The sequence below is a fragment of the Heloderma suspectum genome, chromosome 1 (genome assembly GCF_057233095.1).
Source record: "Heloderma suspectum isolate Gila_16-S chromosome 1, 16-S_ref, whole genome shotgun sequence".
Classification (NCBI taxonomy): domain Eukaryota; kingdom Metazoa; phylum Chordata; class Lepidosauria; order Squamata; family Helodermatidae; genus Heloderma; species Heloderma suspectum.
In genome coordinates this window covers 112,617,898-112,636,496 of record NC_139458.1, presented here as the reverse complement: position 1 = coordinate 112,636,496, position 18,599 = coordinate 112,617,898, and the positions used below count along the sequence as shown (strand labels likewise).

Genomic DNA, 18,599 nt, shown 5'->3' with positions numbered 1-18,599 from the left:
TTATGATAACTTGGAAGGCAGTTTAATAATCTGAAAATTCTCAGCAGTGTTTGGAAATCTCTATTCTGATAAATGCCTAGACATTTATTGCTGACTGCTTAGGGAAGTGAAATAGCTACTGAGGGTAAAATTCTAAGTATTAACATTAACCTTGTGGTGCGTGGTTGCTTTAATAGACAAGAAATGGACATCAGGATGAAGAAAATGCTTTGCCCCAATTAAAAATAATCTTATGTAATATGAAAATGGACTTGGAACTGTAGGCTTTTTTTTTTAACAACATACTGCTTTGTTGTTTCCCCCATCTCACAGAATTCATTGTTATATGAACTGTTTTCTGTTATGGTCCATTCGGGAAGTGCAGCTGGTGGCCATTACTATGCATGCATAAAATCTTTTAGTGATGGTCAGTGGTACAGCTTCAACGATCAACATGTTAGCAAGGTAAGTTATCATATATAATAATAGCAAATTCGGTATCCAGGTGTTTAGCTTTATGTAGTCAAAGTGGCATCACCCAATGCCAGCTCCAGGTTTCTGAGAGCCCTCGGCCAATGGGCACCCTCAATCAGTGACTCTACCTTCTCACCACCATTCTCACCAGCTGCTATTGCTCGTCATCCTCTTTCTCATCATTGCTACCACTTGCTTTTTTTGAAAGGCAGAGAGCCAGGGAGCAAATAGGCGGTGGCATCTGTCACTTCTGCTTCTCGCCACCACCAGTACTGTCAGAACCAGAGCAAGAGGCAGGTGAAGCAGGTTGCAGTGGTAAAGAGTAGGAGCAAGTCCAGGGGGCTTTTGTCAGTGGGCCCCTGCTGGGGTGTGGGCCCTTGGCAGGTGCCCAACAATGCCTACCCTTGATGCTGGCCCTGGATCCACCCACAAATAAGAAGGTGCCTGGAAGAACCCCAGAGTTTGTATGAGTACAACAAATCTTTAGGAAAAAGAACACCTAAGTGGGCAAAAAACAAAAAAAAACAGAACAGCCTGGTGAGGACTGAACATGCTCAGTGGGCTTGGAAAGCTGTCTTTCGTAGGGGGGGAAATGGAAAACTGAGGGGGAGGGCAAATAGAATGGAGTATCCTGGAAGAAGGAATAGCTGACTGGCTAGAATACTAAACAGGAGCAGTCCACACGGCACCATTTTGTTACTGGTCCTACTTGCTTTATTAGGTTAATATTCCATTCTTACCTGCACAAGATATTGCTGCTCATATAACTGGGTGATCTCCCACAAGGCTAAATATCCCCAGAAAAGGTGGCAGGAGCTGGGAGCGAGCAGTCACTTAATCTAGTAATCTGTTCAGCAACACGTGGGGGCTATTCACACATCACAAAACGTTCAACAGCAAATTGTGAGTTAATTAACTGATGATTTGTGGGGATGTACACTGTACTCAAGCTGCCTCTGTTTTCTATAAACCACCTCTGATCGGTGTGATTGCAGGTTGTCAGTTTGATGTGTGAACCCGGACTGATGGTTATAAGAACTAAACAGCCCAGAGGTTAATCCAACAACAGTTAACCCACGATTTGCCACCATGATGTGCAAACTGGTTTGCATACTGAACAGCAGGGGTGGGCAACTTGTGGCCCTCCAGATGTTTTAGTCTGCAGCTCCCATCTTCCCTCACCATTGGCAGTACTGGCTAGGGATGATGAGAGTTGTAGGCTGAAACAACTGGAGAGCCACAAGTTGCCCACCCCTGCTGTACAGGATGCATGGTTCTCCTCCCTTGTCACCAGCTTGCACATGCGGGGTCCATACCAAAGAACAGTTCACAAACAGAAGCATGGTTTCCGTATCTAGCTTGCTTTTGTTGTTTACTGACATGTACTTGTGTAAAACATATATGAGATTTCCAGTAAAGATAACTGCAGATGAAATGGCTGACTGGGAAAATAACTGCCTGTCTAATTTTCTAAATAGATAACTCATGAAGACATTAAGAAAACCTATGGTGGAACTTCTGGAAGCAGAGGATATTATTCCAGTGCTTTTGCAAGGTTAGGAAACTTTTAAATACATCATAGTACTTCTGTAGTCCAGTCCAGCAGGTTAATTTTACTCCTTTACTGAATTAATATAATTAGTTCAACATGATGGTTAAAAAGTTTCTCAGTATTTTCAGCTAACTTGAACATTTGCATGCCCCCAAATGGTTTTATCCATAGGTAGTCTCTTGCCTGAGACTTCTTTTTCTTAAAAAAACGCAAACTTGTCAGGCCTATTTACAATGGCTTGGATTCAGGGTCTTTCTTCTGTGGATGGAAGGGCTCCTTTCATCTACAGAAGGCTTCTGATCCAGCAGAGCATTTCCAGTGGCAGGATGTGGGAGGAGGCAAACTTGGTTGATTTCCCTATCCCATCCAATATCTACTTTTTAAGGTTAGGAGAATTTCTGGAGCAGTGGGGGTGGTGATGGAGGAGGTGGGAGCTGTACAGAGAGGGGGAATCAACAAAGATAGTCTCTTTTCCCTTCCCCTTTCTGCCAGTGGGAACATTCTCAGTAGAACTGAAAGAGGCAGTGGTGAGACTACTCCTGAAGAAATCCTCCCTTGACCCAGAAGATCTGAATAACTTTAGGCTGTTGGCAAATGTTCCTTTCTGGGGCAAGGTCCTTGAGCAGGTGGATGCTCTTGGATGAGACTGTTTATCTGGGTCTATTTCAGTCAGGGTTCAGGCCAGGTTTTGGCATGGAAACAGCCTTGGTCACCCCGTATGATGACCTGTGTGTGTGTGTGTGTGTGTGTGTGCGCGCGCGCGTGTGTTTTTTATGTTTTTATGTAAATGGTTTTTATATTATATTACAGTGTTGTATTTTTAAGGTTTTTAATCTTTGTAAATCACCCAGACTGCTTTGGCAGTTGGGTGGTATAGAAATATAATAAATGAAATGAAACTATGCTCAGGGAATGCTGCTGCTGACAGGAAAGATTCGAGATCCATCACAGTGTGCTGAGTTCCACTTAAACACTAGTGCCAGTTGCAGATATTTTGGCAATGCAGGTTTAATTTTTTTAATGCTTGTATTTGTTAAGACATAGGTTATATTATACATGTTTAATTTTGATATTGTAAACAGATGCATTTTATTTTGACATCGAAGATGCAAATACTGACTTTTCAAAAACTCTCTCCAATAGCTCTACAAACGCATATATGCTTATATATAGACTGAAGGATACAATGAGAAATGCAAGTAAGTACTTTGTTTTACTAGTTTTCAGATTAATTATGCTTTTAAAATACAAAGTTATCAAAAATTAAATTGCATAACTGAGTCAAGCTATTCATCCTTTCTGAGGGAAAAGGGAAAGATTAATTCACAACACTACCCTTTTCTTTAATTTTCCAAAATGTTATAAATCATGCTAAATGCTTACTGTTGCGGAGGGGTGGGGAGATAAAACCCTGTATATGCAATGTGTTCACTTACAACTATACTTTAACATACATGTCTGGTCACACAGATTAAACATGACCAATTTTGTTCTTCTGGTTTGTTTGTTTGTTTGTTTTTTACAAACATTAATACATCAAATCATACTTCATATATAGTAAGTGTGTAATAAGTGTAAAGAGAAAACTTTTGTGATCTGGGCCTAGAGATGATCTGAAGGCACATGATGCACTTCTACTGCTGAAGCTAACAGGGTATGTCTCTGTGTGCTTTCTAGGTAAGAGACTAGATGGGAATCATATGTAAGGTGCTCTGCACTCAATTTTAGTGGAAGAATTGGTCACAAATCAACAAAAGCTTACAATACACTGAATGTTCAAAAAACCAGCTCATACTTTAATTTTTGTCGGTTTGCATTGTTAGAGTTCCTAGAAGTGAATGAATATCCAGAGCATATTAAAAGATTGGTAGAAAAAGAAAAGGAGTTAGAAGAACAAGAAAAGAGGCAGCGTGAAATAGAGCGCAATACTTGCAAGGTTTGTTCTGGCATTTTTCATAATCTCAGCAGAAATTCTACTTAGAGTAAGGAGAAGAGATGTTTTATGTATACTACAGTATTTGTCTACACAAAATGAGGTATATTTTATTAGTTACATCAGAGCTGATTGTTACCTGAATTATCTGCATCTTCTCTCGGCACTATGTGTTGCAAATTACTAATGGTGAAGTTGTAACAATCTCAATCTAATAAAGCATGATTTATCAGATCAGGAAAAAGCTATGTGCCTGCATGCTTCTTTTTCGCCGCTCCCATTATGTGTCCAGCTTCGGTGAAGATAACCTGGTTTTTTTAAACACATTTTCCCATGATGTTCAAGCCAGGTTTAAGGGATCCCAGCAAAGTGGGATGAAAAAACAGGATATCTTCATGAAAGTTTTATGTAGGAAAGGAGAAGGGATAAAGCATGGCTTATTGGACCAGGATTATTATGTGTGAATTGGACCTTTGGCTCTTCCTTTCAGCATTGGTCTGGTTTGAACTTGACACTAAGCTATGGTTTAATGCAGGGGAAGGCAACCTGGTGCCCTCCAGATGTTTTGGACTCCATGTTGCCTATCCCTGCTTTAGTATTACTTGCACGAATCACAGGCTAGTGAGTTCTCTGCTGCGGCCTCAAGGAGGAGATAGTTCATAAAGCTACTGTGGCACTCTCTAATTTTATTGAGTAAAATAAATAGCCATGGGGTGGAGCAGAAGTCCCCTAGCGCTACCTTCTGAGACTGCTCCTTCAGAAAGGATCAGAACCACTTTAAAACCATGCCTTCCAAGCCCAGTCCAAATAAACAGTCCAGAAGGATACCATGGTCAATGGTATTGAAAGATGCTGAGAGGTCCAGAAGAATCAACGGGGTTGCACTCCCCCATCTATTCCCCAGCATAAGTCAGCACCCAGAGCGACCAAGGCTGTTTCCGTCACACAACTAGGCCTGAAACCTGATTAAAATGATTCTAGGTAATCAGTTTCATCCAAAAGAGCTTGGAGTTGTGAGGCCACCACACACTCCAGCACAACCTCAGGTTGTTGACTGAAAGCAGAAGCGATGACTGTGCAGGAGGCAGTGTACTCACTCAACTACTGGTTAAATAACCGATAGTGTTATGTGCGAAGTGGGTCATGTAGTTAGTTGAGTTAACTCTGGGGATTTTCCTTCAAGAAATAGCTGCTATCGGCAGAAAGGAACTGTATTCCCAGACCTGCTTTCTCTATTGAAGTGAATAGAAAAGCCATGGGAACTTTTGTGTGTACCCGTTGGAGTACCAGACTAGCTGGATGGGCCAAATGTCAATCCTCAGCTGGAGACTGTACTAATCCTAATAGCTGGAATATGGTGTTAAAGTTTAAATAACGCTTTTTATTCAGAGACCTGGTACAGGCTTGAAGTTTTTATTATACTGATTTTAAAATAGAAACTTGTATAACCATACTTTGAGAAGCTGCATGAAATAACATATTGTTGGCTCTTTAGTCATCTGATGGTATGATTTGTGAATTCTAGACCTCCACTCCAGCTTCAAGTGGCACCACCCTTTTTGAATGCTCATTGATATAAAGCCTATGTTGATAGGTTATGAGATGTAATTTGTAATGTCTGAAAAATTATTTGACATACATAAAGCATGTAAGACAGGAATGACTGCTCTCCAGTTTGCATTTTACTTTCCTTGTAATAGTTGATTATCTCAATTTTGTTCTGACCTAAATATTTATGCATAGACTATATTTTACTAGATACCTATTTATTGTGTATGTTATTACTTCTGTTGGATCAGAGTTTGTTTGTTTGTTTATATCATCCAATAGCTGAAGCTCTCTGGGCAGTAGACAAACTTCAAAATATAACAGAAAATACAATATAAAATATAATAGATTAAAACTACAGAATAAAAATACAACCAGAATAAATCCTATTATTAAATGTATTTGAAAATCTGTTTGACTTGCTGTTTTTGTTATCGGCTGTACAGATAAAATTGTTCTGTATGCATCCTATGAAACAAATAATGATGGAGAATAAATTAGAAGTTCACAAGGACAAGACTCTGAAGGAAGCTGTAGAGATTGCTTATAAGGTATAGTACAATGTTTATCAGATGATAATTGATACATTTGCTGGGATACTAAGGGCTGCAACTAGTGTTCTGTGCAGAAGTGTCGGGTTTTCTGGTCCCATCTTTCTATTGCATCTTCTTGCACCTCATGAAAAGCCATACTTGAGAACTTTGTGGAAAGCACTTCCATGAATACATGGGGAATGTCACCAAATTCCTCTCTCCTGACTATATGTTGTTGTTGTTTATTTGGTCACTCACTTCCAATTCTTCGTGACTTCATAGACCAGCCCACGCCAGAGCTTTCTGTCGGCCGTCACCACCCCCAGCTCCCCCAGGGTCGAGCCCGTCACCTCCAGAATATCATCCATCCACCTTGGTCAGCCCCTCTTCCTTTTGCCTTCCACTTTCGCTAGCATCAGCATCTTCTCCAGGCTATCCTGTCTTCTCATTATGTGACCAAAGTACTTCAGTTTTGCCTTTCATATCCTTCCTTCAAGTGAGCAGTCTGGCTTGATTTCCTGGAGTATGGACTGGTTTGATCTTCTTGCAGTCCAAGGCACTCTCAGAATTTTCCTCCAGCACCACAGTTCAAAAGCATCTATCTTCCTTATGGTCCAGCTCTCGCAGCCATAGGTTACTACTGGGAATACCATTGCTTGAACTATGCGGACCTTTGTTGTCAGTGTGATGTCTCTGCTCTTCACTATTTTATCAAGATTTGTCATTGCTGTCCTCCCAAGAAGTAAACGTCTTCTGATTTCCGGGCTGCAGTCAGCGTCTGCAGTAATCTTTGCGCCTAGAAAGACAAAGTCTGTCACTGCCTCCACGTTTTTTCCCTCTATTTGCCAGTTATCAATCAAGCCGGTTGCCATAATCTTGGTTTTTTTGAGGTTTAACTGCAACCCAGCTTTTGCACTTTCTTCTTTCACCTTCGTCATGAGGTTCCTCAACTCCTCCTCGCTTTCAGCCATCAAAGTGTTATCATCTGCATATCTGAGATTGTTAATGTTCCTTCCAGCGATTTTAACTCCAGCCTTGGCTTCATCAAGCCCAGCACGTCTCATGATGTGTTCTGCGTACAGGTTGAATAGGTAGTGTGAGAGTATACAACCCTGCCGTGCTCCTTTCCCAATCTTAAACCAGTCCGTTGTTCCGTGGTCTGCTCTTACCGTTGCTACTTGGTCATTATACAGATTCCTCAGAAGGCAGACAAGATGTCTTGGTATCCCCATACCACCAAGAACTTGCCACCATTTGTTATGATCCACACAGTCAAAGGCTTTAGAACAGTCAATAAAACAGAAATAGATGTTTTTCTGAAACTCCCTGGCTTTCTCCATTATCCAGCAGATATTGGCAATTTGGTCTCTAGTTCCTCTGCCTTTTCTAAACCCAGCTTGTACATCTGGCAATTCTCGTTCCATGAATTGCTGGAGTCTGCCTTGTAAGTTCTTGAGCATTACCTTACTGGTATGTGAAATAAGTGCCACTGTTCGATAGTTGGAACATTCTTTGGTGCTTCCCTTTTTTGGTATGGGGATATAAGTTGATTTTTTCCAATAGCATGCTGCTATTGAAGATCCACCAAGTTCTTCTGCTATTGAAAAGTTTCAATTTGATCTAGGCCATACTAATTTAATACTAATTAAAATAATTAGTATTTTCTTATTAATTATTACCTTTTCTGTTTGAGATGGAAAATAATTGGGTGGTATCTTCGGAAAGCAACAATTAGTGTAATGGTTAAAAAGCTTGTGCAGTTTAAGATAACATTTTGAGAGTATGTTGTACTTTATGAAACTTTGTATGGATTCAGTTCCCTATGCTACTCTATCTATATCAGGAAATAACACTACAATCCTTAATGGAAACATCAGTAATCTTGCAACCAGAACTTTGCCAGTCCTCTTTTTAATGGTGAGTGGGGGAATCTTAGCATTACTACTTTTAAACCACTGAGTAAGCATGCACATTATAACGTTTTATTTATTTCTATTTCCTTTATGTAGCAAGGCAACTCAAAGTGGTTAGGACCACTTTGTTAAATTGCAAAACTTGAAATAATAGTACACTTTCCTCCCAGTTTGACTGCATACTTGGTCAGATTTACTGGATATTTCAAAAAATTCTTAATTTTACATTGGTTTTAGATAATGGATTTAGAAGAGGTGATTCCTCTGGATTGTTGTCGTCTTGTTAAGTATGATGAATTCCATGATTATTTGGAGCGATCATATGAAGGAGAAGAGGACACTCCAATGGGAATCTTGCTTGGTGGTGTTAAATCAACATACATGTTTGATCTCCTTCTGGAAACAAGGCGATCTGACCAGGCTTTCCAGTGTTATAAACCTGGTGGTGAGTTATATTTGATGGAATTGTTTTGTATTTTGAGAAACAGAAATTCATTCAATAAACATACTTAATTTAACTAAGTTGAGACAACTCTGAACAGGCTACTTAAATCATTTTTTTAAATTTACACTTAGTTCTTTATCTGAAGAAGTATTTAATTGGGTACTTATTAAACAGTGAAGCAACAGTTGAGCTGATAACTTCACTCTTTTCATTTAATGTATTTTCATGTGTGATATTTATTTTCTTGTTCTGACAGAAGTCATGGTAAAAGTTCATGTTGTTGACCTAAAGCAAGAAACTGTGGCTCCTCCTATTAGTGTTCGGGCTTATTTGAACCAGACAGTTACAGAATTCAAGCATCTCATTTCAAAGGTAAATTAATTGCATCATCCTGTATTAGTGTGAAGGGTGGCATGACTGATTTGTTCTCCATGTAACCTTTCTTCCCCTCCCCCTTTCAGGGTATATGCACATGACCCCTCTGGATTACAAACAAAAATTAACATTTCATCTTCTTTTCTTCTCCTGCTTTAGGCTATACATTTGCCTGCTGAAACAATGCGGATTGTACTGGAACGTTGCTACAATGACTTGCGTCTTCTCAGTGTGGCCAACAAAACACTTAAAGCAGAAGGCTTTTTTAGGAGCAATAAAGTAAGATAGTTTGCCTTCCAATTTGTCTTTGAAAGTATATGTGCTAATATTGAATTGAAAACATTAAAAAAACCCACTGTATCTCAACACGTGATTTAAAAAATCCTGTATCTCAAATAGCCTATGAAATAATAAAATGGGGTGGTGCCCAGCTAATAACCATTCTCTTGAATTCAGCTTCATTAGGGCTAAGATCATAAACTTGTCCTGTAAGAATATTTCAAGTGGCAGATACATCCTATTTATACTTCCATATCTTGAACTCTAGGTAATTTCCTTTAAATATCTAAAAGATTTTCTTGTACGTTGGCTCTCTACTTTTATATTTTAGGTATTTGTTGAAAGTTCAGAGTCTCAAGATCGACAACTGGCATTTACGGATTCACAGTTATGGAAACTCCTGGATCGCCATGCAAATACAATCAAACTGTTCATTTCATTACCTGAACAATCTCCTGGATCACAATTTCGAAGGAATGTTTTTCAGAAAGCGAGTGGAGATTCTGGCAATTTAGATGAAATTTGTGAAAGCGTGAAAGGACCTATAGGTAATATGAAATCAGTAGAAGCTATTTTAGAAGAAAGCACTGAAAAGCTTAAAACCTTGTCTCTGCAGCAACAGCAGCAAGAGGGAGACAATGGAGACAGCAGCAAGAGTACAGAAGCAAGTGACTTTGAAAACATTGAGTCACCGGTAGATTCATCAACATCAGCAGAAAACCGAGAACTTGAAAACCAAATTCAGGTTTCTGATCCAGATAATTTCCAGTCAGAGGAGCGGTCAGATTCTGATGTGAATAATGACAGGAGTACAAGTTCGGTGGACAGTGATATTCTTAGTTCCAGCCACAGCAGTGACACATTGTGCAACGTAGACAATACCCCAATGCCCTTGGCTAATGGACTTGACTCACACAGCATAACAAGCAGTAGGAGATCCAAAGCCAATGAAGGAAAAAAGGAAACCTGGGATACAGCTGAAGAGGATTCTGGAACTGACAGTGAATATGATGAAAGTGGGAAGAGCAGGGGAGAAATGCAATATATGTACTTCAAGGCAGAGCCCTATATTGCAGAGGAAGGCTCAGGAGAAGGACAAAAATGTATGTATGAAGAAAGGCAAAATGTAATGACTTGAAATATAGAAACGTACATGTTTGTTTATAATTATGAACGTTTCAACAAAACTTGTTAATTTACATACACAGGCACACACATTTTTTACTCAACAGGGAAAGATGTTTCTAGATATTTAAAGTGTGTGTTAATGCATGCATGTTTTTAAAAAAAAGTTGGAGTCAGGCAGAGTTACACCCACAGGACTCTCCCATTGGCAGAAGTGGGGAAAGGTGATTTTTACTGATCTTCTCTTCCTCCTGCAGCCCCCTATATCTCCTGAAAATAATGCACCATGGGAGGTGGTGCTGTGGGCTTCAAGGGAAAAAGAAGTAGGGGTGTACGGAACTCACCTTTCCAGGTCCGCTGGGGGGTCTGCGGGAGGGGGGGGCGATCTGTTCCTCCCCCCGGAATCGTCCCCAGCCGGTTCCACTCCGCGGAGAGTCTGCGGAGCCGCTGGCCGGGTCCATCATCTGCCGGACTGCCGGTCTTCAGACGTAAATGGCATCCAGTGTAGCAGACACCATTTGCGTCCCTGCTCTTTGCCATGATAGGCTACGTAAAGATTTACATAGCCTATCATGGCAAAAGGCAGGGATGCAAATGTCGTCCGCTATGCCGGACGTCATTTGCGTCTGAAGACAGGCAGCAGCGGACAGACGGCGGCAGGTAGGATCTGGATGGCGCGGATTCCCCCGGGTGGTGGAGGTGAGTCTTTCGTTCCCGCTGCATACTCCAGGGGGCCGGATTCTTAGAATCCGGCCTCATTGGAGTCCATGGCGGAATTCTCCGCCATCCCTAAAAAGAAGTAGCAAAAATTGCCTCTTCAATCTCCGTACACCAGTTCTGTTCATGGAAGGATAAATCTGGATTCAACCAGTATACATACACATACATGTGTCTGTGTGCATGTATATGTGTGTATATAGTGTAAATATGTATAAAAGGCATGTGCTTCAGATTTAGCCAAATCCAGAACCAAATCAAACTGATTTGGACAGATTCAGGAGTTGCTGAAATCGAAGCAGGGCTCTTCTGAAGTGGATTGAATCTGAATGCTCCTGGGGCTTTGAGAGTCAGAGGGGCACAGAGTGTCTCCAAAGGCTGATATATTTCTCCAAGCTCTTTATATAAGGAAAACACCAGGGTGGGGAAAAGGGGGAGGGAGTATAGTTTTGTGACTGGCAGGCCTAGTTTCTAATCACAGTGAATGGCTTTAATACAGCTCTCCAATCCCAGCATTTTGAGGGAAGGATCCTGCAGTAATACATTGAAAGACTGATCCATTGTTCAGTGCTCTTTGCTAATTCTTTCGCCCAGCAGTAGGACAGTTTAAAGAGGTTTAGTGGTGTCTGTGGAACCTGGGAGCATGTAACACTGGGTGCTTGCTTGGAAAAAGCTAGATGTTCAGGTCCTTCTCCCTCTGCCACCATATGTTCCATATCCATCATCCACCCCTATCCTGTTGCACTGTCTGTGACTTTGGCGCCAACTGAGCAGGAAACAAACAAGTCTTGAACTTTTTTTATTCATCATAATTCCCTGGTCCCCTCATGAAAATTTGTAGGTTTCTTGTCTAGGGACATCTCTGTGACATATGCCATCTTCATAGAAATTGCCAAAAAAAAAACTCATGGAGAAGGGGCAAGGGGAAATGAATCTCTACCTTCCCCCAAATATGAACATTCTCCTTTTATGAAAAACACAACAAAAACAAAACCCTGCACCTATAGTGAAATTTTGCAGGTTTCTTAACTAGGCCCACCTCTATGCTGTATGCCATTTTCATAATAATTGTCCAAAAAAAGCATAGGGGGATAAGTTCTTTCTTCTTTGGAAATGCCCAAATGGTAAAGACTGCTCATGCACAAAATTCCCTGCATGTATTTATCTGAAATGTGGCAGGGTTCATCCACTCAGAAGGGGCCACTGTCCTTGCAAATTTCATCCAATTAGAATCATAGAATAGTAGGGTTGGACGGGGCCTACAAGGCCATCGAGTCCAACCCCTTGCTCAATGAAGGAATTCAAGTCAGAGCATCCCTGATAGATGGCTGTCCAGCCTCGTCTTGAACGCCACCAGTGTGGGAGAGCCCACTACCTCCCTAGGTAATTGGTTCCATTGTCGTATTGCTCTAACAGTCAGGAAGTTTTTCCTGATGTTCAGCCGGAATCTGGCTTCCTGTAACTTGAGCCCATTATTCCATGTCCTGTACTCTGGGATGATCAGGAAGAGATCCTGGCCTTCCTATCTGTGACAACCTTTCATGTACCTGAAGAGCGCTATCATATCTCCCCTCAGTCTTCTCTTCTCAAGGCTAAACATGCCCAGTTCTTTCAGTCTCTCTTCATAGGGCCTTGTTTCCAGTTCCCTGATCATCTTTGTTGCCCTCTTCTGAACCCTGTCCAGTTTGTCTGCATCCTTCTTAAAGTGTGGTGCCCAGAACTGGGCACAGTACTCCAGATGAGCCCTAACCAGTGCTGAGTAGAGGGGAACTAATACTTCCCGGGATTTGGAAGCGATGTTTCTATGAATGCAGCCCAAAAGAGCATTTGCCTTTTTTGCAGCCACATCACATTGTTGGCTCATATTCAGCTTGTGATTGACAACAATTCCAAGATCCTTCTCACTTGTAGTGTTGCTGAGCCACGTATGCCCCATCTTGTAACTGTGCATTTGGTTTCTTTTTCCTAGGTGCAGGACTTGGTATTTATCCCTATTAAATATCATTCTGTTGTTTTCTGCCCAGCGCTCCAGTCTATCCAGATCACTTTGAATTTTCTTTCTGTCTTCCACAGTATTAGCTATCCTGCCCAATTTTGTGTCATCTGCAAATCTGATCAGCTTTCCCTTCACCTCCTCCAAGTCATTAATAAAAATGTTGAAGAGCGCTGGGCCCAGGACTGAGCCCTGCGGTACCCCACTTGTTACCTCTCCCCAGTTTGAGAAGGTCTCATTGATAAGCACTCTTTGAGTCCGATTCTGTAGCCAACTGTGGATCCACCGGATTGTTGTTTCATCTAGCCCACTTTGAGCTAGTTTGTTCATCAGGATATCATGGGGCACTTTGTCAAAAGTGCTTTGTCGAATTCTGCCAAGATATCAAAAAGTTATCAGCAGTTCCCTTTTAAAATCAAATTTTATACAGACGTGTGTGTGTGCATGCATGCATGCATATGTATACACAGAGAGAGAGAGCCTAATTAATGCTCCAACAGGAGTGTCCTCTCAGTGGAGTTCTCATGGGATTCTCCTGCCTGGAACATACATAGAATAGGTTGGATCCTGAATTCTTTTCTGCAAATGGAGGAGTTCCTTCCATCTGTGGAAGGGACCCCAATCTAGTGAAGGCTTCTATAGAAGGAGAAAAGATGGAAAGGCAACGTTTGCTCATTACACTACCCTCTGAAGCGTCAAATGTCTGCTCTGGAGGGTAGGGGGACCCTCTAGAACAAAGTGGTGTGTGGCACGGGGGCTGTAGACGGGAGGAAAAATAGGTGAAAATCGCCACCTCCTTCTGCCGAAGCCTCAACTGGATCTGCAGATGGAAGGAGCTCTTGCATTTGTGGAAGAAACTTCAGGATCCAACCCATTATACTTACAAGATAATGAGATGTGAAGAATTGTTCACTGCCCAAGATCTTATTGGGAAGCTACAGAGATATTCTAGATACTTTGGCAAGATACTTGCATTTGTGTGAAAATGGTAGGTGCTGATGACAGAAGCACTGCATATCTGTGATGCCTTTTGTGCATCTAAATATTGTGGAGATCACAATGTCCTCATATTGTATTATGTGATCATATTGTATACAGTATGAACTGAAGGCTAAATTGAAAAGCTGCCCAATATGTGCTACACAAGAGAAATCTTTTTGAGGAGACAGCTGGTTACATGTGAGCTTTTCAGATTTCCTAAACATACAGCAATCAAGTCTTTCAACATAAAACAATGTTCCAAAATATTTTGGAACTTATTCTGAAGGTCACACAAGATATCCCTTCAGAAATAAGAGATTGTCTTGGAAATCAAGACGTATGCAGAATTCCTTTTATATTTTATGGTCTTCTAGTTTCTAAGTCTTTACAAAATTTTGTTTCTGTGTTAAAAAATATGCATCCATAAACCAATGACAGTTGGAGTACATACTGGGTAAGATGAACAAGTAGTTGACCTAGAATAAGGCAACTTCCTGTGTTACTTGATGGTCACAGTTTTCAGTATCATATCTAATCAAATAGGATACTAGGAACTGTGTCTATCAAGTAACACACGAAGCTGCCTCACACTACATTAGAAGACACTCATCCTTATAGCATTACTTGTCATCAGATCCATTAGTTTTTAATGCAAAGAATCAAAAGACTTTGAAAATATTATAATTTCAGTGTGCCTCTTAAGTACTAGGTTAAGAGAGAGATCTACAGATTTAGATCACCAAGAGCCTGAGACTTCAGCCCCTTCCAAGATTTGTATACTTTCAGCAGAAAGCAAGAGAAAAGATGCACAGGCCAGTTTGCTCATAGCATTGGGTCCCAGTTATTTAAAGTAATGTAAAACACACTATTTAAGATTAACTTCTTTCCACCAAGTGGTTTACATAAAACACACACACACAATCTCTTTAAAAAATCAGTCCATTGCATTGCATAGTACCCTGTTGTAAATTATTGCTTAAGGACTGGTTGTTCATTTGAGCCATTCCCTCGCTCACTCCTGCTGCAGAACTTTCCTTGCCCATTAGCAAAGATACAAACCTCCAAGGGACTCTGATTGCTTATAGCTGTACAGTAAGGGAGCAAGTCTATGGCCGCTAGACAGCAGCTAGATGGCCATAGGATATTATGTTATCTGGGAACCGACCTCAGAGCCTGCGCTCCAAGGTCAGTTCCCTGAGAACCAGCCCCCCCCCACTTCCATGCTGCCTCAGAGGCAACGCGGAACATCCCCATCCTCTGCACTCGCAAGAGGAGCGCGGAGGGGCTGAAAAGGGGCACGGCTGGGGGCGTTCCGAGGTGGGGAGGGTGGAAATGCTTGTACAACACATCCAACGTGTTGTACAACAGTCTCCTCCCCCACTCCGTCCTCCTGCAGCTAGACAGTCGGAATCAGCTGTCTAGCCGAAAATGCAGGGCAGGAGAAGCTCAGAGGGAACAATTTCTTCCGTGGTTCTCCTGCCCTGCTTTGGATAGGCGGTCGCCTCCAAGTTTGGAGGAGGCCACCTATCTGGATAGTATTGTGCCCTAAGAAGCTCTTTAAGGCTAGAAGAGAGAATAAGGGCACAATCCTGCATATTTAGACCAAAAAAGTCCTACAACTTTTAACATTCCCTAGCCAGCATGGCTGGATGGGGAATGCTGGGAGTTTGACTCCTTTCTGTCTAAATATGCATAGGATTGCACCCTAAGAGGATTGCATGTGCAATCCTCCTAATGGAGTTGTTTGTGAACAAAGGACAGCACTACAAATTGTTGCATCTCTGTGGCAGTGGAGAATACGCAAAGGCTATTTTCTTGACACAGGTGACTACTAAATTACAGGAATGGCATAATAAATATTTGCAAGTATACATTCAAAATAAAGAGCTGATGTGTTTGCTTTTCATACCAACATGTTTGATATTCACACTGAAATATCTTTTTATGTGTCCCTAGGGCTGTTGATTCATGTTGATAAAAGAATTACGCTCTCTGCCTTCAAACAACACTTGGAGCCATTTGTTGGAGTTCCGTCCTCTCAGTTTAAGGTCTTTCGTGTTTATGCCAGCAATCAAGAGTTTGAGAGTGTTCGGCTGAATGAGACTCTTTCATCCTTCTCAGATGATAACAAGGTTAGCAAAATATGCTGTTGAGTATTGAAAAGCATGCAGAAAGGCCTAGAATACAGAGATTTATTTAGATATTCTGCAAGAGATGCAGTGTTTGGTTTTTTAAATTCTTTTAACATTGGGAGGCGGTATCTGCATTTTAAAAATTCTAGCTTCTACAGTTGGATTAATTTTAAGAATTTTGTACAAATTTACTGAGTCTTCCCAGGGTATTCCAGTTACAAATGTAACTTTTTGCAGAGTTGAACCTCTTTCCTCCTCACCATACTAATGACAGAGAGACTTGGATGGGTCATATAAACTTAATCCCCTATCCCCCAAGAGTGTAACCTGTATGTAAAATATCCCTGACGTGAGTCTCTCCAACCATGTTTTTAGAAACGTTTTTGGCTTTCTTCATTAAATTTAATGGATCCAAAAGTGACTTGTGCAGGTGGAAAGGCACTTCCATATATACAACAGTCCTGCTGCAGCTGGCCCCTGTGCCCCATCACATGCTGTCCTAGAGTGTCTCTTGACCTTCAGAAGCTGCTGGGGTGGTGCAGGGGTTTTGAGGGAGCCATGAAAGCCCTGTTACATGAGTGCAATTTAGCATCTCATTCTCTAGATCCCACCCATTATGTCTTGTAAAGTTTTCCGCTTGACCTGAGAAGCTCAGTAAAAGGACAGAAGCATTCATAATTCTTTTTCCCATTTGTTTTTGGGAGGCACCACATCCATGAAGGCTCGCGCTGCTCCAAAAGCTGATAATCCAGATTTGCAGTGCAGCCTTTTCCCATGCCTTTCTGTGCTGCCAAAACACAAAAATATAGTAGCTGGAATTCTTATATTAACAGTATTCTGTGTTGAGGGAAAGAGATGTATTTTGGGATTGTAACTTTTGTGAACCACCCAAAGAGCTTTGGCTGTTGTGCAGTATGAAATGCAAAGGTACCCTCTAACTGTTTTTGCTTCCCCCCCCCTCGCAATTTAAAGATAACAATTAGGCTTGGGAGAGCACTGAAGAAGGGAGAATACAGAGTCAAGGTTTATCAGCTCTTGGTAAATGATCCAGAGGTAAGTGAAGCTTGAAAGCTCCTAAAATGAATTGGATACCTTAACATATAAAAGGTGTATCTTCTACAGTTTACTTATTTGAGTGTGTGCTCAAATGTTTTTCTTAATTTTTTTCAGACCACTGAGGGCCTCTTAGTTTTTTCCAACAGAAATTAGCCATGCGGGAAAGTTTGTGTTGAACACATTAAGTAAGGAATTAATGTTTCCCAATGTGGGAATCAGATTAGTAACAAATTCTAACAATGGCTGACCAAACAGCACAACCTCAGTGATATATATTGTTGCGCTCCATATATTATAAAATCCCTTTTCTCTATGTGAAGTTGTCATTCTCATTAATGTCTCTCTAGAAAAAATAAGGGGTGCACACAGCACCATTTAATTTGATCTGCATTGGAGCTTGCCTGAAGAGGGTGGGTTATTGTTTGTTTGCAGCCTGGATCTTACAAGTCATTGCTTCACCCTAGCTGTTTGTACCAGGACTCTTCTTCCCTCCTCCCCATTTCTCTTGGTAAATTTGAAAACCCAGTGTTGGGAGGCAGGATATTTATTAACAGTGGTATCTGCAGGATGAATAGGGACAAAGAATAAAATGAAATTTGAAATTAGAAATGTTCACGTGCATGTGTCTTAAGTGGGGAAAAGAAGTAAGTGGCAGGTTCCAAAGGTGTGAAGTTGGTTCTGACATTTCCTAGCTTTGTTTGTTTTATGCTTGAATAGAAAGATTAAAATGGCTGGTGGACTAGCACACAATCATATCTCTACTTATTAAGCTGAGATATGCACAAGCCTTTTGCCTGCACACACAGTTCCTTCCCTCTTCCTTTATGTGAACCATGACTAAACCAGGAAGCCTCTAACCATAGTTTCCTGTTTCTTCAGATCCAGGAAACTATGGTTATCTACTTCAGAACTGACAAGGATATTAAACCATGGTTTGAGGTTAGTTTAGCATACTGGTGAAAAGCTTGTGCATATCTCAGCTTACTAAACCAAGGTATGATCATCCAAACCGGGCTTTTATGAAAAACATGGGAGATGCCACGGAAGACAGACCATGCTGAGTTCTCCCTCCCATGTCCTGGCATCACACTGTGCATTCACACACACACACACTGCTGCTGGTGGGGGTGGAAAATGACATTTTTACTGCATGTTACAGAGGAAGCGAAGTAGACATGGCAGCAGCCCTTGTTTTATAATTCCACCCTTTGGGCGGTGGGGGGGGGGAAGCAGTCATTTTTCTAACAAGTTTAATAATTCTACATTTGTTTTCACAGCCCTGCAAGTTTCTTCTAGATTCTGTGTTTGCTAAAGGAATGACTGTGCGGCAGTCAAAAGAGGAGCTACTTCCTCAGCTCAGGGAGCAATGTGGACTAGATCTGACAATTGACAGGTAAAGAGCACTGCAATGAAGTTCAGATCTTAGATGCTTATAAGATCTAAGATCCTAACAAGATAGCGAACTACTGATTTTGTCCATTTAAAACAAAAAGTAGGAAGAATTACACATTTTACTAGTGTTTCTGCTAAACTAAATCTTGAGCAAATTATGTCCTTTACTGTC

General features: G+C 41.2%; 1 protein-coding gene across 10 annotated transcripts in view; it reads left to right on the top strand.

The window, feature by feature from the left end:
• The window catches only part of USP47 (ubiquitin specific peptidase 47), a 77,009-nt gene that overhangs the window by 48,752 nt on the left and 9,658 nt on the right, over positions 1-18,599 (top strand). For all 10 annotated transcript variants that reach the window (XM_084853909.1, XM_084853884.1, XM_084853873.1 and 7 more), the window contains 12 exons: positions 313-444; positions 1,932-2,008; positions 3,149-3,204; positions 3,829-3,941; positions 5,933-6,037; positions 8,170-8,377; positions 8,634-8,749; positions 8,912-9,031; positions 9,363-10,134; positions 15,804-15,979; positions 16,952-17,032; positions 18,313-18,428. In XM_084853909.1, the coding sequence (XP_084710035.1) occupies positions 313-444; positions 1,932-2,008; positions 3,149-3,204; positions 3,829-3,941; positions 5,933-6,037; positions 8,170-8,377; positions 8,634-8,749; positions 8,912-9,031; positions 9,363-10,134; positions 15,804-15,979; positions 16,952-17,032; positions 18,313-18,428 (2,072 nt within the window). The remainder of the gene's footprint in view (positions 1-312; positions 445-1,931; positions 2,009-3,148; positions 3,205-3,828; positions 3,942-5,932; positions 6,038-8,169; positions 8,378-8,633; positions 8,750-8,911; positions 9,032-9,362; positions 10,135-15,803; positions 15,980-16,951; positions 17,033-18,312; positions 18,429-18,599) is intronic.